General features: G+C 35.8%; 1 protein-coding gene and 1 pseudogene across 1 annotated transcript; both read left to right on the top strand.

Annotated features, from left to right (window-relative positions):
- Positions 1 to 1,094: 1,094 nt before the first annotated feature.
- LOC122146199 lies at positions 1,095 to 3,891 on the top strand (annotated as a pseudogene).
- An 11,328-nt stretch (positions 3,892 to 15,219) lies between these two features.
- Positions 15,220 to 18,288, top strand: LOC122146159 (dnaJ homolog subfamily C member 10-like). The gene is made up of 4 exons (XM_042764221.1): positions 15,220 to 15,324; positions 17,217 to 17,339; positions 17,428 to 17,538; positions 18,250 to 18,288. Exons 1-4 carry the CDS (start codon positions 15,271 to 15,273, stop codon positions 18,259 to 18,261), a joined length of 300 nt encoding a protein of 99 aa, XP_042620155.1. The 5' UTR covers positions 15,220 to 15,270; the 3' UTR covers positions 18,262 to 18,288.
- The last annotated feature ends 5,650 nt before the right edge of the window (positions 18,289 to 23,938 follow it).

Below are 23,938 nucleotides of genomic sequence, written 5' to 3'. Positions count from 1 at the left end.
AGAAACTTACTTTTCGGTAAAGTTGCTTTGCAATGAATTTGTATCATAAAAAGCGCTATACAATACACTTGAATTGAATTGAATTGAATTGAAATAATATACGTTAGAAACAGGTGGTAACCACAAGCTTTTTGTGGAGGTTGTAATGGCGTGCAGCACAACTTTCAGATGGCGTTCATGAGGTAAATACAGACGGTGTGTATTTTTCCTGTTTTGTGGCGGTCCTTCGTGTTGTGTTTAGTTTCTATTAATTTTTTTTTTTTTTTTGTTTTTGTTTAATAGTCGTTTTCGGGTTTCTCTGTTTGGAGATGTGTATAGTTGTTTAGAGGTTTTTTCGAAGTAGATAAAAAATATATAAACGGTTCATGCAATTCAGGGCGAAATTCACTTTACCCGCAGGACGCACAGGTGACCAAAAAGGTATAACTTTAGTTTACTACTCGCCATCTAACGCCATCAGTACGTAATTCACTAAAAAGTATTTTCGTTGTTATCTGTATTTTATCCACCAAATAATACTAATAATAATAAAACTACTAATAGTATGCTTGCTAAAAAGTATTGTTCTTTTCAAGTGTCCTTTACATGGGCTTAAGTTTTAGAATGTTCCATTGAAAAAAGAAGTGTCCTGTGGCAGATTGCATGTGTGTAAAATCTCAAACAGGTACTACCATAATGTTTCAATGCATAAAAACTTTACCACTACTGAAATTAACAGCACAGCGAAATGTACATAGTCACATAAAAACAATATGAAACGTATGCATATTATTTATATGTGTATTTTTATCTATTTATTTTGTTCGTTTTGAATACTTAGTTATCTTACTTGTATTTTTATTTATGTATTTAGTTCATTGTAGTAAGTTAGTTGTTTGGTTTGGGGGGGGAGGACAAAGTTGTCACTTAAATAATTAAAATCGATGTCGCGTTATTTTTTTAATTTTTTATTTTTAATGGTTAACAGAACATTTATTTTGAAGTTCAGATTGCAAAAAAAATTAAAAATACTGTCCACTGTCGTCCACAGCTCATGTATATGAGGTAAGAAGTATCAAAAAAAGAACGTGTGGGTTAAATCGTTTGATCACTCCATGCAATCTTTAAAGTGCGACCGGAGAGAACGTCATGCTGCGTATGCTACTATCGAAGGTAACTCGTCATCTGCCATTGGATGTCCCATGATCGCCTGATTTGTAAATAATGAGATATTGTATGGACTTACAAAGGTCAGGCTTACAACAAGTTTCTAAGCACAGGTCCATCAAGGAGCCTCTCTTAGAGCATAGTGCCCTACGCGCTTATCACCTGTGTACGTCTTTATGTGAGAGTTGTTCCGTCCAACAAAGCCAGCGCGAATGAGGACTCTTGTACTCTGGACCATGAGATGCCAAAGTTGTAATCGTAGGTTCATGTTTTGCAGGGTTGGGCCGCTGCAGCTACGCTGGTGAAGCAGTGATTTGCACATGTTCCTGGTTTCTTGAGGCGACGGAAAGAATTTGGAGGGTCGAAGTGCAACACCACTAATCCCTTCACAGAGAACGTCCTAGTAAGTTGGTGGATGGAACCTGGATCCATGGACAGAAAGGGAAACCCCTGTTCAAGATTGCGAAAGAAGGAGAACCTGCTAAGAGAGGGCCCCTCTGCGTTCCAAAAAAAACATGTGACCTGCCCCGTTCTGTAACCCCCCGAGATTACTTTTTTCAAAGAAGATGGGAAGCAGGTCGCCAAAACGGCTGTAGATTCAGGTATGTTTGCACTTCAGCAAGTCACCGGCAAAGCTTTTGATGAGAACTTGAGCGCACGCACAGGAAAACTAACTCTTGGTGCTTATCTGGAAGACGCCTTTGGTGAATTTCCTATCCTCTAGCGGCGACAGACAGAAAGACGGCCAGCAAGTTTTTGAGTGGTGCAAGAGGACTGAATGCACAGACGAGGCTTGCTCTAGCCTCTACGAGGTGTCTGCATCCCAAATTAGCAATTACACTGCTTTAGAGGGAGGGTTTTTTAACACTTTGGGACCCGGTGGCTATCGAGCATTCTTTAGATGTTCTCCTGAAAGATCTACCTTCAGGAACCATCCAGTGTAGTGCACCTGTCAAGAGCATCCGATGGGACTTGATCCGAAACAGGCCATTGTGAAGAGCAAAGGTATTTCTGTTCAGGTCGTTTGTGACAATGGACACGAGCTTTGAGGCAGACCATGTGATTATCACCGTTTTCTATGGGGGTCCTCAAAAGACAAAGCCACGGCAATGTTCGATCCACCCTTACCGAAAAAAAAGCTGTCTGCAATTGAGACCTTGGCTTTTCGGGGTAGTGGAACAAAATCTTCTTGTTTTTTGAGAGAGAGTTTCTGGCCCGATGACTGTGCCGGGGTTCAGATGGTGTGGAAAGAGGGCCTGAAGATAAGATGTTTATGGAGGCTCTCTGTCTGAAGGAGACGCCTGGAAAAAGTCGTGGTTTAAGAAGATCACACCGGTTTTGATACAGTTGGCCCGTCATCAACAGCTCTGTGTGGCTGGATCACAGGGAGGGAAGCATTGTAGATGGAGAATTCCAGGACAGTGAAAATAGGAGATATCTGAGTGAGTTATGGAAAACATCTGATCGAAATTTAGTCACATATTGCTGTTTTAATAGACTCGACCAATTAATTAGCAATATTTGGCCATACACCACAGTTGCAATCAAAAATTATTCATCCCCCTTGACCATGCAAGGCATTATATATAATAAGTGAACACCCATTATCACATTATTATAGGGGTTAATAAGATTTAGAGTAGACTACAGTGTAAAAACAAACATTGTGATTATCAATATTATTAATAATATTATGTGATCACGCCACTGTGGGCAGTTTTGCAAAGAAGAGTGAGATGCATGTGTTGGCCGAAAATATATGGTTATAGGCAAATTGCAGTAATAATGTGACAAACTTGTTCTGGTCTTTTAAAGGTTTGCTCAGGTCTTTCAAAGGCTGGTCAGTGCCAGAGGTCCTCAAAGAAGCTGGTCTCCAGATGGGGCTCTGATTCTCAGTCCAGGGCTCCTACACATTTATTCCTGAAGGTGTTGATGGCGTGAAAGCACACAAGGCATTAGCATCACCTCTTCCTCTCCTAAAGATAAAGGCAGAGGGAGGAAGGTAATATAACCTCCTAATAACTAGTTTAATTGTTTGAATATTTATATGCATTTAATTTGATCTATATAGTACAAAATGGAATCTTTTGTAGAATTGGATATCTATTTGGTTATTCATGAACTGATGCTTATTACAAACAAACTGTATGTATAAGCCAGTGTTCTTTTACATATTATTTATTATATATATTGTATTTAGTAATATTGATAGTTTTATTGTTAGTTTTTATTTAATATTTTATTTTATATTTGTATATATTCTATTTAGATTCATTTTTTTGATTGTTATATAAGTTTAAGTTTTAGTAAATTTTAGTACTTTCAACTAATTTATAACCGTTAGCTGCCAAGGCAACATTTCTAAAAGTTTGTCTTTAACTTTTCTATTTTATTTCAGTTTTTTTTTTTATCATTTTATTTTTTACAATATACAACACTGATATCCACATATCCTGACCTGTAAATTGCCATAGTGTAAAAGATAATCAGCAGATTGCATTTGACAAAATCAAGCAGTGATTGAGGTAATAACTAAATGATTTTCTGGTCTCTTTGTTTTGGAAGCCCCTTCAGCTGTTGTTTGCTGGTGAAGCTACACATGTGAACTTCTACACCACGACCCACGGAGCATACTCACAGGGGTCAGAGAAGCAGAAGACTCATGAGCTATTACGCTGATTGAGCATACAGTCCCAATGAGAGAACAACCTATACTTTGGTTTCATTACGTTTTATGAATGTGTAACATTTATAGACCTCCTCTCACACCTACAGACTTACACAAGTGTGTGGTTGTTTAAAAACGACCTAAAGGTTGTTTCCAGCTGCCTGCCAAACATCATTAACTGTGAGTGTTTACATCCAGACTGGTGCTCACGGTACCATGCATTCTCTGTCCTGTTAATTGTTAAACATAACTGTGATGTACGTGTAGTACTGATGGAGAAATACTCTTTCTCAATCTCAAAGAAAATGAAAGATGATTGCATTCATTGAAGTAAATGAATTAAATGAAGTAAACAGGTAGATCTTTAATCTGTGATATGCCTTACAATGCCCACAGCTACTATGCAGCATGACCTATGACCATTTAAAATTGATCAACATAAAATGTAAAGAACATTTGATTTTGTTCACAGTTGTATGCAGTGACAGTGCCTTGAGTTAAATGAATTGTTTATCCAGGAATATCTATATTTGATAATTTATATGAATAAACTACTGCAAATCAAACGAGTGGAACTTCTTTTCAATTCCTAATTATTACTGTTTTTCCTTATTTATTATATTTAAAACTAATAACAAAGTCATCAAAACTATAAAAATAGCAGGTATGGGATTGGGGAGTTGGCAATCACCAATGAAAACTGAAAAAACTAAAGTTCTCTTAGATTTGAGCTTCTTGGTCATATTAGATGACTTGTTAATTGCATTTAATTAGATTGCACTTTCAACTAAAACATTCGCAACTGGTTGGCAAATGTGTTTAAGCTCAGTTTTCATTTGCATTTACACGGTTCCCACCAGAAGGCGTCACCAGTGGCGCTTCGAAACAGAAATCATTTTGCCAAAGCAAAAGTAGTTATATTTAACACTTTTATTTTGAAAAATCACGTAACTTCCGGGAGTTGAATGTTCTCTCGTCGCTTGCTTCACGCTGCTGCAGACACCGCACCGGTGATTCAGAAGCTCAAGCATTAGATGAGGACTGGAAAGTAAGAAAGAATATTTAAAAATAGGTGAGACATTATACACCACTGTCCTCGTAATAAATGTTCTAATGTTACTTACATTTATCTCTGCGATTTCGCTTGTGGACTTCGAGCAAAAGTTTAATGACTGGAATGCAATATTAGTCGAAAACCCAACAGTTTTGTGACTCTGCAATCTCACATTTAACGTTCACTACCAAACGAAGAATGGATTAAAATCATTAAGGTTTGGATCCAAAGACTACACTGAGCTGTTTTAGTAAACCGACGAGTCTCGTATTAGTTCACCACCGGAGCTGATATCATTACACACAACTACTAAACCATGTTCAGACATCATCAGGGCACACTTGCGAAGAAGATATTATACATGTTATCTGTGTTTTCATATAATTGTGCATATGAGAACTAAGCACGGGTATGGTGTAACGTTACATATAAAATACGTTTAAGTTGTTTGTAAACGTCCACGTCAATTGAGCTGCCTTTATGCTATATAAATATATATTATAATATTATGATGAAGCTATTTATGATATGATGATATAAATAGAGTGATGTTAATTTGAATCAGAGATGGCCTGAGAAAGTCGCTCCGCCCTCTGTAAACATCTACGTGTTCATTTCCCCACAATAGCACCAGGTTTGAGAAGCTCTCTTCCCTTTCTTTTTTTCACTCTCTTGTCATCATACTCACAAGGTGTTTCCATTGATCATCACACTCCTGTGAGCAGTTCTTCCCACCTCGGATCGCTCAAGACCTGCACCCGAGCACCAGCCTTCGACCGATGGAGAGTCCCAGAATTCACCGGAGAACCTCTAGGGACATCGTTCTGTTTGCTTTCATCGCCAGCATGGCTTTTTCCTAACCATTTCCTCTGATGGAAGATTACTACAAGCTGCTAGCATTTCAAAAGAGGCCGCACTCGTGAGATCCGGCAGGCTTTCAAAAAGGCTTGCTCTCACAAATGCATCCGGATAAAACCCAGTGAGTAGCTTCATGTATGGCGGCAGCGCCAGAAGCTATGCGTGTCCTTCATTGTGACACTCTGAGCACGCTTTCCATGTCTCTTTAGAATGACGCGACGGGCCCACGAGAAGGTTTGCTTGAAGCGCAATCGGTGTGGGGCTCTCGAGTGTTGAAGGGACGAGGACTTGAGTGAAGGCAGAAAATACGACAAGTATGGCGAGAAGGGCCTGCAGGATGAACAGCAAGGAGGAAAGAATGAAAGCTGGAAACTATTACAGATATGATTTTGGGGGAATTCGGTTCTCTGTGGTCATGTTCTGTGTAACAATACAACACTAAATAAACAGGAAGATGTGTGGGGCTTATCTTTATACTGGAGGGGAAAACCCATGCAATGGTGTTTTCAGGAATTTATGACCGAGGAAATGAAGAGATTACCTACACTACGCACCGAGGGGGAACTGGGTCTGGTGATGACTCTTAAATCATACCGAGATTAGTGCACCTTTTAGTTTTTTATCATTCGGGTTATCGTCTGTGGATCCGCGCAAAACATGAAAAGCATTTAGAATGTTGGATTTGTTGTCGACTAGTGCCCCTCAGGCCACCTCAATAAATCAGTTCATGGTCGTACTTTATACCCCAAAATCAAAAGATCGCAAACAGAGTCTAAACCGCTTGCATAAAGTAAATATCTTCGATGTTTTGACATGTGAGACATTTTCACAACGAAAGTTGATACAAGTAGATAGCGCTTTTATAAAATATTCACTTATTTTACTAATTAGTAATGAGATAATAATAAAATAATTTTGTTATACGGTTTCTTGGTAGAGGATATAGTTTATCACACACATATATACATATATATTATATATATAGCGCAATGCCTATGGATCGATAACTACATTATATTATATAAGTCATGGCTTTAATTAGAATTTAGGCGAGATCTAATTAATATTAGTGGTATGAGAATTGGGAGGGAGAAAATGGGCTTTATTACTACTAAAGAAAAGAGAAATTTTATGCTTTATTATTTCGATTTGTTTTTTTTGTTTAGTTTTCCCATGGTGGTGGGGGGGGGCCACGACTGTAGAAAAGAATGTATTGAAGTAGGGTGTTGGCTTTTAAACCGCACCAAATCACCTCTTCTAGCTTGATCTGTGTAGTATTCAAAATAGAGGCCCTAAACTTGTTTGGTTTTGTAGGTGTCCATGTGAGGGAATGTGGTGACACGGTGGTTGTCTTTTTCCACAGATTGCAGAGTAAATTCGGCGAGGTACTTTGGCCCGGTTTGTGATTCTATCTTTCGACAGAACACGCTGCTGAGGCAACGCACGGGCGAACGAGTCCCAGCACAGAGTCTTGGTGCACGAACGGTTGGGTGAGATCTACGTACGACGTACATGTTAGTTCATCGATTTCTACTTAGGTCATTCCTCTTGGCACATGCTAGGGATCGTAAACGTTGTCTGTAGGTATATGACCTGAGCGTGTGATTTGCACCCCCATAGTGGCGGGAGTTTGGCGTAAGGAAATTGCGACGGGTTGATTCGGATCGCAGACGGGCTGATGAACTGCGGGTGAAGTAATGGATGTTGTGCCGTAGTAAGGGCACAAAACAGCTACCCCAGCCTCGTCGTGTCAGAGCAGGAATGGGGATTGGAGAGCATTATGCTTTTATCAGCATATAATACATAGTCTGGTTTCATAGACAGGGCTTGGCCTAAACCAGGATTAAGCCAGTTCAATTAGACATTTAAGTAATTTTTATAAATGATGCCTTAGAAAAATGCGGCCACCAGTGTTCATCTTTTAAGATTGAAACAAAGGCATCTGGCATGTTTTTAGGATCAGTCAGTGCAAGTTTATTCTGCAGTTGGAACAGCTCAGATTTGCATTTTAGTCTAGGACTGAGCTGAAGCTCCTGTCTGTGAGAGCAGAGGGGTAATGTGGCGTTTAATGTCTGTAGACATCCTAAAATCTAAATATAATTGTGCCAAACTTAGAAATGAGAGAAATACTGTGGCTTACAGAGACAAAAAATCAAGCCTCACCAGAACTTGCAATGCAGTTTGTGAAAAGCAGAAGTGACAGAACCATGGCAAGGTATTTAATTTTAGTATGACCATTTACATTTCATTTTCTTTAAATCTAGAAATTAAACATTTTTTTCTGAGTTTATGCTGTCAGTATTAAAAGCAAAAGGTAGCTGTACTAAATAATAAATTAATTCTACTGTTTCCAGTCCAATTTTTCACTTAAACTGTTAAATTGAAAAAAGGTGTTTATTGTGGGGAAATACTTGTCTGTGCCTACTTTTCCTTTTTTTCTGTTGTTTGGTGTAATCGATAACATTTTAGATTCTTCTGTAACATTAGTGCTGTCAAATGTAATTTATTTCGCAATTAATTGCATCCAAAATAAAAGTTTAGTGTTTACATAATATGTGTGTGTACTGTGTATATTATTATTATTATATTTAAATATACACACATACATGTATAGATTTAAGACATATAAGTCATCTATATTTGTATTTTATAAATAATAAGTACTATATAAATATGAATTCTATATAGATATATATATTTCTTAAATATGTTATTATACCGTAAATTAATTCCTATATATATTTTTTTATTTTTTTTGCAATTTTTGTCATTTTTTCATTAAAGTTTAAGCAATACTTTAATAAAAGTTTAAGTAATGCCAACAATCTATTTTTGTAAAATTTATAACGAGCATTAAATGTTATAAGTATTTTCTATTGTAACTGGCCTTTTCTTATTGTTGAACAACTGTATGTAAACTGAATGTTCCTTTTCAGGAAACGCTTTCAGCGTAGGATTGATCGGCGTTTGCCGAAAGACTCGGTTGGTTGATAAATTTCTTGCACAGACACTGGGGGTGCGTCATCGCTTCAAGGTTAATGTTGGGAAACGCAAACCCACAATCACTCTTGCTTTATCCAATCGCTTTAGCCTCTTGTTCCCCCCCCCCTTGTTTTTTTTTACAGATTGTCTTTAATCGCAGACAAGGCGGAAGCTTGCTGGACTGTTGGTAAGCATTAAGTTGATCATGTTTCACCAAATTCAATTCCAGTGTCACGTGTCGTAAACAAAGCATTTCATAACAGATGTTATTGTCTCTAGAGCATGAAATGAACATTGTAACCTCCCCTTCCCCTGTTTCTCCCTCTACAGGACGGTCTGGTCAATGGTGTGTGGATTAGGATTGCTCCAAACAGGCATATCTGTGTAGATAGCTTTGAGATCACCACTCAGCACTACGACTGCTGTCTTTCCCCCTGGCAGCTTCCTCTCTCACCAGCACGGCAGTTTATTGGTGGGGATCTTACTTTTAAATATGCATCCTGTCCACTTGTATTAGTTTCTGTGAATGAAGAGTTCACTCCAAAAAATAACCATTTGCTGAAAATGTACAGGTACTAACCTTTTAGGTCATCCTAGATGTCAAGGAGTTTGTTTCTTAATTGCACCAGATTTGGAGAAATTTAGTAATCACATCACTTGCCCACCAATGCATCTCTCGCAGGGAATGCGTGCCGCCAGAATGAGAGAGTCAAACGCTGAATAAAAACAAGCGAAAAGCTGTGTGGTCGGGCTAGGGCTACGGCTAGTATCCAAGTCCTCTACCATAATTTGCTTACCTCCAGTGAAAAGTTGTCTTATTTGAATCAGGTTGAAGAATATACAAATCACACACTGTTTTACAAGCAAATCATCTGTTTGGCTCAATCCTGTCACCCTCTCACTGGCAGAGGATCAGTGGTGACAAGTGATGTAAAGCTAATTTTCCTCATACTTTGTTTCGATGAAGAAACAAACCCATCCTCAGGTGGGTTATATTCCCAGCAAATTTAAATTTTTGGGGTGAGCATTCTTTTAATTGTCACCAATCTCATTGCCATGGTTTTTCACTTTAATTTTGATGAACCTTGCAGTTTATCCAAGAGTTTTGGATACTAAAGAAAGTATATGCACAAAGTGTTTGCAGCATCTGCCTGACCTGGAAGATTCTTACAAAGAGCAGCTTTGAGTAAGACCGCCACAGTGACTTTATCATGAACATCAATATGTTTGCCCTTGTTCTGTACCACACCCAGCACTACCTGCAGTAACACTGTTTTACACAGTAACTGACCATGCTGGATTAAAATATGATAACGGGGCATAAAATGTCATTAAGTAACATCCTTCTTATTTTATGATGTATGTTTTTGTTTTTTTCTGACTTTGTCATTTACAGCATAAATTGGGCTAATCACCGATGGCTCATCAGTTGTTCTCCTTTGGACAATACTGATTTGGCATCACATGATATATTAAACACCTCAAAGCCTCTTCTGAAGGACTCTCACATACAGGTGCTAGATTATATTATCATTACTAATAAATTATTATAAATAGTTCATATGACTTATGAAATTCTAAGTGTTTTTAAGTCTGTAAGTTTTTCGTATGGCTTCAGACAACTTTTGGAAGGTAGGGACTGTTTCAGTACTTTTGTTTTTTTTTTTTACTTTTATGCTGCTTTTTTGCTCTTTTTTTTGAGGCCAACATGAGATCAAGTAAAACAACAGAACTTTTGCTTTATATAATATTGTTTTACACAGTAGGCAGAGGTCATATAACTTCTGGGTATATGGTGCTTTTGTGTTAGGATTAATTGCGTTTATTTTTTTGCACAGGTGGGGAAGGTGGGACCTGTATCACAGAGTTCAGAGCTGTGTGCTTCTTCTTATATATACAGAAGCCCTGTGTGGCGGTTTTTTAAAGGAGTTGGAAGTTCATGATTTTGAGATTCACCATGGTGATTCTGGGAGGAGCTTTTAGTAATACTAAATATTCTGCAGTTACATACCAAAACAGTGCTTTTTAACCATCTGCATGAATATCTTGAACCTAAATATGTTATAATGCTTATTTATTACTTCCAAAACAAGCATAAGAAACAATTTGTGCTCGTTCAAAAAAAAATATTGCATAATGAAGACGGAAAAATCAGACCATGCTACCATATCAAATAGTTTGGGGTTGGTAAGATTTTTGTCTTTCCTGTTCAAGAAGGCAGCTGCATTTATTGATCGATCAAAATGCAATAAAACAACAGTAATCTCTTAAAAAAAAGTATACAATTTCAATACACTGTTTTCGTATTTTAATACATACTTAATTTATTCTAGGATCAAAAGCTGAATTTTCAGCATCATTACTTGCAGTACTTCAGTGTCACATGATCACTTCAGAAATCATTCTAATATGCTGATTTGCTGCTCAGAAACAGTATCTTCTTCTTATCACTGTTGAAAACAGTTGTTCTGCTAACTATTTTGCCATAGAAGCTGTGCATAAATTTTTTTTAAGAAAGTTTCAATATCGAATTGTTGGTTACGTTATAAATGTCTTTTCACATCACTTTTGATCACATTTTAATGCATCCTTTCTGAATAAATGTCTTTCTGACCCAGACAGCCTGTAGTGTATTAAGTAAAGGTCCAAGTGTGGTTTGACCCTCACATACCCTGAATGGCTAAAAAAATGGCTTTTAAAGTTCTCCACTGCAGGAAACCAGCATCAGAGGGTTAAAATACACTTTGGATCAGCCAGTTACACTACAACCTGTAAACTTTGCATCTAAATTGATGAAATTTAGTTTGGTATTGGTTCTAAGTTCTGATGCCAGTTACTCTGGTGTTAAATCTCCAGGTAAGGACGTCCTGTACAATGTTTGCAGCCTTTGCAAAAAGAGAGTGTGAATGCCCATAGTCACCACACTGCAGGCCTGGAGAACTTCCCTTAGCCATGAGAAGAGCCCTGGCTGGTTGATTTCTTTGCTCCTTGTGGAGTTGTTACATCTAAACTTCTCTTTTAAACCTCTGTGTGAAGCCTCTGTTTGAAAACTAATGATTATCTGCTTAGCACATACTCTACATTGCCATGGTAACTTCCTGCCGATGGTTGATTCATTCAGGCTGAGAAGGGTAAGAAATGATATGCGGAGGGCAAGCACTGTGAAATTACTTGAAATTCATTTTCATTTGCAATATCCGGTGTTCAAATTTTTGTTTCATTAAAATTAAAAGTCATTATTGGTAATTATTCTGTTCTACAGTGGTGTCCACCATGCCGAGCTCTTCTCCCTGAGCTGAGAAAAGCCTCCATCCAGCATCTTTGGACGCTTCAAGTTTGAGGACTCTGGACTGTACCGTGCACTAGACGGCTCTGCCCTATGGTACTGAGATATTCATCCCCTCGTCTCAAACATGTTGCAGGAATTGACAGTTGATTGGCCATGATGGACTCCAATTTGAAGCTGATGGCATCATGTGCTCTGCATCTCTAGAGTTTTAATGTGGTTTTTCCTGTTGAGTGGTGTTCTTAATAGGGACTTTCAATCCTCGTTAGCTTCCTGTCTTAATTACCAGATCTGTTAATAGAAAACCTCGTAAACCCACAGGAAGCCACAGCATCTGGGACTAGTATCTTACATTTCTCTTCATATCGCTTAAAAGTGGTGTCATTTCTGCACCACTAACAGCACAATGAATCATGAATAACTGATGTTTATAATAAATGATTCGTAACAGTAAAATAATTATTACTATTTTTGATAATGATTATGGTAAAGAAGCTATATTATTAAAACTAATTGATTATTTTTTTACTGTTATCGTAATTATATGTAACCAGTGTACAGATCTGTTTACAAGAAGCATCGTTATCTTAGTGAACAGGAAACCATTAGCATTTGTGAGTTATTCTTCTTCTCTTCATATCGCTTTAAAGGTGAAGTGGGTCATTTCTGCAGCACTAAATACTTAATAATAATTGTTTTTATAATATAATGATTATAATAATCGATTATAATAGTTTATCAATTAATTAAATTAATGTAATAATAATAAATTATCGGTAATTATTATTGTCTTTTATCATTAATTTCATTCACCAATTCATCATATTGTTAAAATTTTCATATTTATTATTATTATTAGCAATACTTATGTTAACTGGTAAGAGATCTGTTTACAGAAGTATCATAAAAGCTTCCTGAACCTTTGCAAACATAGCAAACCGATACGCTTGTGACTTGTTGTTTTACTTATGTGCTACGAGTAAAGCGTGACATTTACTGCAGCAAAACTAATAAGAATAAATACTCTGCATTGTACTGACAAAGAGATCCTGCCTCACACTGGGGCCTTTGGACTGTTTTATATTTAACTTAGCATTAGTTTTAGACTTTTTGATTCGACATAAATAAGCAGATTTTACCCGAGTGTGAATGGTCAGGTGGAGAGCTGCTTCTCATCTCTTGCGTCTTTCACTTCTTCTTCACACAACATTCATGCATATTCCAACAACTGTAATCTTCATACAAGTCCAGCATCCATGAGTATGAAGGCCATGGCACTCTTCAGACGGCATCCTGGAGTTTATAGAGGTGAGGCACAGATTAGTTACATTTCATTCTACCCTCATTCAAATTCCACACAGTATACGCCACATTATCTGTTATAAGATGATTGCTGTGTTCTGCAGGACCGGTGAACCCTGTGGTTGGTGACTTTGACCCCAGAGTCAGTCCAGGAGCTGGTGAAAGAGACGCAAGGCTTTCAGAGACGTGGATGGTGGATTTTCTACGCTCCGTGGTGTGGCACCTGCCAGGCTCTGCTGCCAGAGTGGTAGGAGAATGGCACGGGTATCTGCTCTCATATAGTCAACTGACACGCCATCTCAGTGTTTAGGTTTCACCTTTCTTCCTTTGTTATTACAGCTTTTAAACTTGGTTATAACTGGCTGTTCGACAAAAGTTTGATTTAATAATGATGCGGGGAGTCCTTGTGCCCTTTAAATTCAATTTAACTTTTCAATTCCGAATTTTGCAAAATTCTAGAAATGCCGTTGAACACAAATGACATTGGGAAAAATGTGCATGTAACAAAGTGCAATGCAAAAAAGCCAAAAAATCTAAAAGATCATCATTATCCAAAGGTTTAACCGTTTTAAATTCCGAATATTCAAATGAAATACAGCTTTACCTACCCACTAACATAATATTAAGTCCATTATTATTATAGTTATTTGAATATATTCTATATATGATTCTATATATATATATCTATACAATATTATATATACACAATATCTTTACATACATATATATATATGTATATGTAATGTGTTTATATATATCTATATATCTTATGATATATCTATATATAAATATATATATTATATATATTTATATATATATATATATGTATATGTGGGTATGCTGTAATTACCATCATAGTATTTTTTTTTTTATTATTATGATTTGGATTAAATCTCATAGTAATGCTCACATTTCAATAATACAAGTTCCTATACATTTTTATTCATATTATTCAGCTTTTAGTTTAGTTTAGTACATTGGCACTATAATAACAATATAACCCTGTGACTCATCATTTTTAAATATGCCCTATTTGTTTTGCAAAGCCTATTAAAGACACACTCAATTTAAATGTTCCCAAGTCTGGGTGAATATAAATGACTTTTTGTGTCTCTGTATAAGCTTACACTTTACATGAGGATAAAAAAAAGAAGACAAATCATTTTATTGTCAGTTTTTTGACACTTAATGTCCATGATGGTGACAGCCCTGTTGCTGTGTCTGTTCTAGATGCGGAGTGGGATTGTACACGTGGGAACGGTCGAAATGCCAGAAACACACAACTCATTCTGCAGGGTGAGGATGTGCGCGCTTACCCAGAGATCCCGCCTGTTTCCATCAGAACATAATCGGAGAGAGCAGTTACCAGTACAGTGCGTTTCCTACAATTCTGTAACTCAAACACAATTACACACACCAGGTACGACAAATTTCAGTGCTCCCCTATCATTGTTAAACAGGATCTACAATGGATGGCACGGGATGCCTTTTCCCTCAAGTCTTGGGCCTTGAGGTAAGTCGGAATATTTCTCACAATTTGAACTATTTTTACTGATAGTTTTGCAGTATTTGCGATCATGCAGCTAGCTCCCTTCACACAAACAACACCGATAGACTTGACTCGACTGATTTTAGTAGTTTTAGCTTGTGGCTAAAAGCTTAAAATAAAAAACACCACACTCAAACATGGGGTAGCCAGTTTTTAACTGAGAGTTGAGAGTCGTCATTAACTTGGCAACATGCGAATGTCAAAGTCTCCCCACCTGCAGTGTTACAAATCAGTCAATTTTGTTTCCATTTATTTTGGATGCTGTCTATGTAGGCAGAGCTGTTTTACATTTTGTACCCTCTAACCAATCGGACTCATCTGTCCATAGCTCTCTGCCTCGTTCCTCAGTGGATCTGTCACCCAGAGACTTTAAGAGAAAGGTTTTGGGAGGCAATGGATCACTGGGTGTTGGATTTCTATGCCCCATGGTGTGGCCCATGCCAGCAATTCCGCCCCCTGAGTTGGAAGTTCTTGCCAGGGTAAGACTTTTTTATTAGGACGATTTGTGACGACATCAGCTGGTGTTTGCAATGTTTTTCTAACTTTTTTCTCAAAGATTTCTGCTGCCCTTGCAAGCAGTGGCGTTTCCTTCAGGAAAAATGCAATAATAGATGCAAATGATCTTTTTAACAGCTGGAAGTAAAGATACAGTGTTTTCAGCCAATCACATTCATTCTTTTCTTTTTAATGCTGCCAAGCAGTTTTTCGATGTGTACTGTGGAGGCAAAAGTCTGCTATAAATTAATCATGTTAAACTGTTTCCCCGCCACTGACGAGTTATCTTTGTCTTTTAGAAGATGACGCTTCCCCGCCATTAATGAGTTTTTTACAGCTTTTTTGTGTTTTCACTGTAATACACTTGGGGACACTATTTACACATCTTCTGAAACGAGTACAAAACCTTCCAGACAAAACATGTGAACAGTGATCAGAAAAGCTAGCGATCTCGTATGTAAACAGATGCATATGATAAATAATGTGATCATCAGCAATAGGGACAGCCATATAATGAAAACTGCATAATGTTACAGAGTAAAATGATGATCCAGGAAGTGGTATATGGCTGTGCAAGATTGGAGGTGTTGACGGAAGCGATTTACTGGATTTAGCTTTGATAATCATGACTAAATATTATCCAGATGTAGTTTTTGATAAATATTAGGATTATCACCTTTTTGCTCAAAATTATACATTTTTATGAAACCTACCTATATTCAAGTGTTGATTAAAAAAAGAATGCTTTAAGCTAGAATAAAACAGATTTTTTTTGTTTAAAAGTAGAGTCTCGTAATCTTTATTTTGGTGTATTGCATATTCATACAGAAAAAAATATACTGTTAGGCCATCAAAATTTTAGTGAAACTATTCATCAAATCGCCTGGCAACTTTTCTTCAAAAATGCTGGCGGGAAAGAGTTAAACAGCAGAATTTTCTGGTGGAAAAACTACATACCTATGATTCTGCAAATAAATTTTAACAATTATAGAGACTGTGGCAAGCAAATCCTGACCAAAATAACACTTGTGCACCCTTCTACTCATAAAATGACATAATAATCATTCCTAATATCACTACCTAAAAAAAAAAAAAAGAATATATAACAGAGAATATATAGTGCTTTATGTTAAGTACAATGTCTTTTTGTCCAGTTTTCACATTTGTTTGATTCATGAAAATGTTTGTAATATTGTGATTCACCTCGTAGCTGGAATATTTGGTTTTTGGCTTATAGCGCTTCAACTAAGACATCTTTAAAATCACAATGGAAAAAAAAAGAATGGGGAGAAAAAATACTCTGGAACCATGTTTGTACTTGTTTTGCACACATGCACTTTTTGTAGTCCTGTGTATCTGTGTAATCTTATCTGTCCTCCTCTTAGTTCTAATTGAATTCGCTACTGCTAGTTCTTGTTTTTATTTACATTTTTAATCTAATTTCATTTGTGTTGTCATATACAGTCTTGTAGTTCTGTGTTGCTTTTATGTAGCATCATGGTCCTTGAAGAATGCGGTTTCATTTACATGCTTTATATGGTCAAAATTACAAAAAAAACGATTGTGGCTGACTCAAGGCTGCTGAAAAAGTGGGTGGGCACTGTTGGACTCATTCTCAAATCATGCTGAGAACATGATCATCAGGTTTTGTTCACGTCAGCTCCAGAACTGCTGTCATTAAAGAAAAAAAGCGATTCAGTTAGACTTTTCACTCTTATTGCTGTGCATTTGCAATTAAAAATGCAATTTAAAAAGTGCAGTTGTATTAATAAAAAATAAAAAAAGCAACACATGGCTTTTGACTAGCTTCAGTCAGTGCAGGTGCTGTGATCATGAATAATTCAGCAGCATCAGTCACCTGTTCCTCCTCCCGCAGATGATGAAGGGAACTGTGCGAGCTGGCAAAGTGGACTGTCAAGCACACCACCAGACCTGCCAGAGCGCCGGGATCAAGGCTTACCCCAGTGTCCGATTCTACCCCCACCTGGGCACCACACGGGTACGACACAACTGCTGGCCATCATATTGCTCCGAGTTATTTCTGTACATATTCTAACCGATACCTTTATGTTCCCAACCTGTTTCAGCGAGATCAAGGAGGAGAGCATATCAACAGCAGAGACGCCACAGTCATCGCAGACATTCTCAGACAGCGACTCCAGCAGCTAGCATTACAGGGGAAGTCCTCCAAACCTAAAGTAAGTTACAATAGGTCTCTAATGCTTACCAAGGCAGCATTTATTAAAATGACAGTAAAAGCTATTTTAAAATGACTGTTTTCTGTTTTATTATTTTTATAAAATGTAATTTATTTCTGGGATGGCAAAGGTGAATTTTTAGCATCACTACTCCAGTTTTCAGTGTCACATGATCCTTCAGAAATCATTCTAATATGCTGATTTACTGCTCAATTTTGTTGGTAACTTATTAATAATGGTTATTATTATGACTATTTTTTTTTTTTTTTTTTTGGTATTTACTTGTTGACTTTGGAAATATCTTGCATTTTATTGAACTTTTTTTTTTGTTTTTTTTTTTTTTAACAGTGGATTTCCTTAAATGTACATACTATTATTATATAATGTATCTATATATATATATATATATATATATATATATAGATAAAAATTAAATATAAATTTATATAAAATAAATATAAATAAATGTAAATATTCATTAACATATTATTGATTTGCTGCCTTTACTGTAAATCCAGCTCAGAGCAGCTTGGTTACAAATAAATGCAACAACAATCTCGATCTTTGCATGTGCTGTGAGTTTAATGTGAAAAAACAAGAGCATTATTGTGAAACCGTTTGCAATATTTTGTTTTCCTGATTATTGGAAGCCAGAATCCTAATTGGAAATAAAATGAATCAACAGCATCTTTTTTGTTTACTTCCCTATAGGATGAACTATAGGACACATCTTGCGATCCTCAGCAGCTGTTGTAATGTGAAACGGTGAGAGTGATGGGAGAAAACGCACACTCATGAACTCAATTTGATGAGCGTGAGAGATTTGAGTATTGTTTACTGCCAAAGGGACTGTAGAAAAAGGAGCAGCTTCACCTCAGCTAGTTAAGAGGATGGAATCAGGCCTCAACGAACACCTCTCAATGTGTTACTGATGCAGAAGAGGTCACCACAGTGCAATTATTTATGACTTTCTGTAATCTATGAATGTATGGTCACGTAGCGTCTTCATTTCCTCACACAGACTGTATTTATGACTGTAATAATAGATGTATTTTCTCACAGCTGCTCCATTTGAATTGGATTTCTGTGATTAAATGGTCTCGTTAAATACAAAGGAATTGTATTTTACTTGGTATGGTAAAATTTAATTCAAGTTGGATTTGGGGAATTATTATTATTATTATTATTATTATTTTTTTTTAAGAATTCTGTTTTTATGTGCTTCTAGAAAATATTTTAGTTCTGTCAAAACTAAAAACTATCATGGAGTTTGTTGTCAAACCAAATTATTGAAGAAGCATATAACTACACTGGCTATAGATGAAATCTGTAGTTGAATTTGTTTTCTGTTGTTTTTATGTTTGGTTTGAGTTTCCAGCAGCTATGTTTGTTCTATGAGATTCATTGTATAATACACTGTTTGTCTCGTTTTTTTTTTTTTTTAGCTTTGATTACTGATATTTCTGTATTAAAGGTGAGTGAATGTTCTCCAGGTGGCCACTAGGAGGCGGTGATTTAACATCATTGGCTTCAAGTCCTCATAGGCCAGTGAAATTATGTTGCCATTCATTGTGATGGAAATTCACTAGTTTTGTAGAAGCAACAGCTATTAAACATGACACAATTCCTGTTTATGCTGAAGAGTGCTTTCTAAAATTGTGTTACTAACTTTGTTTGACTTGTCACAATATGGAAATTTTATAGGCAAGGCCTATAAAGCCCACATTAACTATATTTCTATAATATTTCCTGAGGAAACAGGATAAATACTGTCACAATGTTCTAAGGATTACTTTAGGTTGTACGTGAAGTGGGTCAGCTTGTAGGGTTATTAGTAAGAATGTAATGTTTATGACCCTTTATCACTTTATAGATTTATGTAAATGGTTTATTTGTATTTGAAATGTCCCACACGAAGGGGTCAAGTTTCAGCTGGTTAGCATAATTTAGTTGGCATCCGCTGGTACATGTTACTAAAGCATAACACAGCCCAAAATCACCTTTCTCCTCTCACAGCCATTCAAAAGTACCTGTGTAAACTAACATATCTTTCTGCTCATCATAGCTGCATTTAAAACAGTAATATTGTGAAATACCATTCACAATTTAAAAAGAACTATTTTCTATTTGAATATATTTTAAAAATGTAATTTATTCCTGTGGTGCAAAGCTGAATTTCAGTGGCCCTTATTCCAGTCTTCAGTGTCACATAATCCTTCAGAAATCATTCTAATATGCTGATTTGGTGCTCAAGAAACATTCCTTATTATCAATGTTGAAAACAGTTTTTGCTGCTTAATATTTTTGAGGAAACCATGACATACTACCATATATAGACGCTATATATATAAAAATAAAAATAATATTTTTTTTTTTTGAAGAAGAAGAAGAAGAAGAAGAAGTAGAAGAAGAACTTTATATTTCCAGAAAGGATGCATTAAGTTAATCTACAGAAACATTAAAACATTTATAATTGTTGATGTAATTTTTGTAATTTAACATTTATATTTCAAATGAATGCTGTTCTTTTCTATTCATCAAACATACTTAGAAAAAAATGTTTAATGATTTCCGCTAAAATTTATAGTAATAAAACATGAATAACTGAGTACTAATAATCATTAATAATTGAACTGTAGAAGAATATTTCTGAAGAATAATGTGACACTGAAGACTGGAGTAACAGCTGCTGAAAATTCAGCTTTCCCATCAAAGATATACATTACATTTAAAAATATAATTATATAGAAAACATAAATTGTAATAATAATTTACAATATTACTGTTTTTACTGTAAGTTTAATCAAATAAATTCAGCCTTAGTGAGCATAAACATTTTAAAAACAAAAAAACTTACTTTTTACCAATTTTTATTTTCAATTTTTGATGCCTATTTTTCATTATATTATAGATGTTCTGCATTCACTTGATTGATTTCTGAAGTTTAGAGGACTTCCTGTATCCCTAACCCTAGCTCAAGACAGCTGCTAGTGAAAGCTGTGTGAAATCAACGTGGGCAAAGATGGCATCAAGCAGGTCCTGCACTGAGATGAATGGGAACGCTAATAGTTATTTTTGTCCAGGTATTATTTAGGTTTTGATCCTCAGCCTGAAAACTCTTGCACCTCTCTATTTGTTCTTCCATCTCTATCGGGGCCTGTGCGGCCGAATTGCCACCTCCAGTCCAAATTCATCTGCACTTCCTCCATTTTAGCAAGAGAGAAGAGAAAGGAGGGGTTCAAAGGGCTCGGCGGCCCCGTGAGCAGATGTTCGAAGGATGAAATGCCCAGGGACTGTGGCAGCACATCAAACCCTTTTCTTCCCTGTGTCAGTCTGTCAGGAGCTCCCTTCATAGTGCTCAGTGTGTGTCCTGGCATGTGCGCTGGAACAGGGCTCACACCCGAGGACACGAGGACACGCTGCTTACCTTGGCTTCTCGCATACGGGCCCTGGAAGAAAATCCTTCAGCGATGTGACCCCAGTGTACCCTCCTGACCACCAGGTCCCATCCAGTGCTTATGAAATCATGGGTAACACGCAGGGTGGGGAGAAGGCCATAAAAAAGCAGCACACCCCAAATTAAAGCAAGGTTCAGTAGTAATTGTTCAGGGTCATTTTGACCATTAGAGAACACTGGAAAGGAATCATGGGAAGCGTGTGAACGTTCTGCCCAGGTGAGGCAGCGTTCCCAGAGCTGCGGTTGCCCTGGTGATTCCTGGGGAACTGGGCGACCCTGCGGTATCGCTGCACATTTATTTTCTTTCATTCGGAGGTGGAAAAATCCCACCTGGGGCCGCTGGACAGGCTCTCTCGGCTGGCAGTGCTTTTCCCAGTTCTGGCGTCAGCACGTTGCAGCACCTTGTAACCACAATGTGGTTTTTATGAGAGGAACTCTAGAGTTCACGGAAAAAAAACACACTATATGCTTTTAAAAACCAACGTCATTTTGGACAATCATAAAAATGTTTTGAAATTTATACCATGATAAAAGTTTTATACTTTTTTAAATTAAATCGCACACCAAAATAATACAATTTAAAAACTTTCTTTTTTTTTTTTTGCTGCGGTTGATGTTCTCACACATTGTGGAGTCGGGGCAAAGGGTTTATGAAGCCCATGTGACGCGCGTTATGATTTTTCTCCATCAGGTGCACAACTCAATTAAAATGACTACAGAGCTCCCTAATGACTTTAAATTCAGATGCACATACTGACTATAGGGGGAAAAAAACCTGTAGACAGGTTGATGACATTATCTTTCATCTATTACGTTCATACACAGAATCTTTTATTGTAAAAATGATTTTAATGTCTGAATTAAAATTAATTGTAATATTTTTAGTGGGGTTTAAAGAAAATAATTCTTGCTTTATAGAGATTTTGATAAAGCAAACCATTTCATAACCTTTTTTAAAAATAATAATAATAGTCATCTTTGAAAGTAGTTTCACGTTATTCCTTAAAAATATTTTGTGAATTATTATTATTATTTAATGTATTATGTTAAAAATATATTATATGTATAAAACAGTCATACAGAGAATATTTTATTGTAAATATGTTTTTAATATCTGAATTAAAATTGATTTTAATAATTTAGTAAGATTTAAAGTAAAAAAAAATCTAGGTGGAGCTTTTAATAAAGCAAACATTTCATAACTTTTTAAAATACCAATAACAATAATAATCCTCAACTTTGAAAGTAGTTTTTTTATACCTTAAAATATTTTATTAAATATGTATTATTATTATTATTAAATCAGCTGTTATATTGTGTAGTATATGCAGGCCTTTTAAAGGAAAAACGGCTAGCTCTGCCAGTATAAAAATGTAATCATAGTCATAATTTAAAAATTCAATGTTTATAAAAATATTTTTTACATTAAAATGCTTGAAAACAATTAAGTTGTGAAAACTCATCATTCAGTATTCAAAGTCTAAGGAAAATATTTTATTAATATTTAATATTTTACTTGACTTTAACCACTCATTAAAATGTTAAAATAATTAATAATTTGTTGAAAATTGTATAAATATTTTTCAAAACTGTTTAACATGAATACAAAAAGCTTGTGTTTTCAACAAGAGTTTTTTTTTTTTTTTTTTTTTTACAATTCCCCGACATCCTTATTTGTCACTGAATTTTTTTTTCCAAATTTAGCCCTTTTTTAATAACATTTTACACAAAATAATAATAAAACGTGTTAAAAGCTGAATTTTCAACTTTGAATTAAATAAGAACTCCGAGCCCATTAAGTCAAATCAACTTTTTTAGATGTGTAACGTCTCTGGTGTTAATGAATAAGTAAATAAGATACCCAACCGGTAAAGCATCTATTTGTCCAGACAATGTAAACATGATAATTAGGGTTTTGTAAGCAGGTTTTCTAAAGTACGTCTGTCCTGCCTGATAGGCTTTACAGAACAATCGAAAAACAAATCCGAAAGCTTGCAGCTGTTTATCACTGCAGAGATCTTATCATAACAGATTCGTCTACAAGCAAACACAGCCCTCAAAACCTCAAGGCAGGTTGTATTTGAGCAATTAGTGTTGACTTTTCCCTTCAGAGGAACAGGTTTGTTTACAGGTAATGAATCAATTGGTATACAACGTTAATAGGAAAAATGCAAGACAAAGCATAATAGCTGAATTGTGGGAGTCTTGGAGAATGTGGTGCTCAGAGGGAATCTAGTGTGAAGAGAAACACTGCTGCAGGAACCATGACAAATCCCTTCGACCCCTCACCTGGTCCACTGCTGCAGACTGTCATGGTTCACCCAAAAATTACAATATATATGACCTCAAATGACATCTGCCAGCTGCAGGAGATGGTTATCAGTGAATACTGATCTAAATTCTCACACAAAGCTGTCATGTGACTTCAGAAGGTTTTAAGGCTCAAAAGGCTTTAAATATATAAGTATATAATAGTGTATATTTAAAAAATTATATATATATATATACAGTATATAGATATATATAGATAGATAAATATAGAATGCATTATATATAATGCATTCTGTCTTTAAACATGACAGTACAAATCAATTAATTAAAATCTCTCTCTATGTATAATTAATAAAAAATACATATTTATATTAGAATATATGTAATTAATTAATATATGTATTTTATTTAAATATATTTTATCTATAGAATTAAATGTTATATATATATATATATATATATATATATATATATATATATATATATATATATATATATATATATATATATATATGCTAAAAATTGTTTTTTATTTAATTTTATTATTATTATTATTGTTTATTTATTTATTTTTATTGCTGTTCCAAACCTGTTGTCTTTCTTCCGTGGAACACAAAAGAAAACATTTTGAAGAAGTGCTTTTGCTGCTTTTGTGTCCATTTTAAAGCTTGT

The sequence above is a fragment of the Cyprinus carpio genome, chromosome A9, assembly GCF_018340385.1.
Source record: "Cyprinus carpio isolate SPL01 chromosome A9, ASM1834038v1, whole genome shotgun sequence".
NCBI classification, from domain to species: Eukaryota; Metazoa; Chordata; class Actinopteri; order Cypriniformes; family Cyprinidae; genus Cyprinus; species Cyprinus carpio.
The sequence above is the reverse complement of the archived record's forward strand: the minus strand, read 5'-3'. Positions and strand labels throughout refer to the sequence as shown.

Excerpts from the sequence above, each read along its gene's own strand:
- LOC122146159 (XM_042764221.1), top strand. The coding sequence starts at position 15,271 with ATGGTGTGGCCCATGCCAGCAATTCCGCCCCCTGAGTTGGAAGTTCTT. Across the intron at positions 15,325-17,216 it reads AGTTGGAAGTTCTTGCCAGG|ATGATGAAGGGAACTGTGCG; the intron begins GTAAGACTTTTT and ends CTCCTCCCGCAG. Across the intron at positions 17,340-17,427 it reads CCCACCTGGGCACCACACGG|CGAGATCAAGGAGGAGAGCA; the intron begins GTACGACACAAC and ends AACCTGTTTCAG.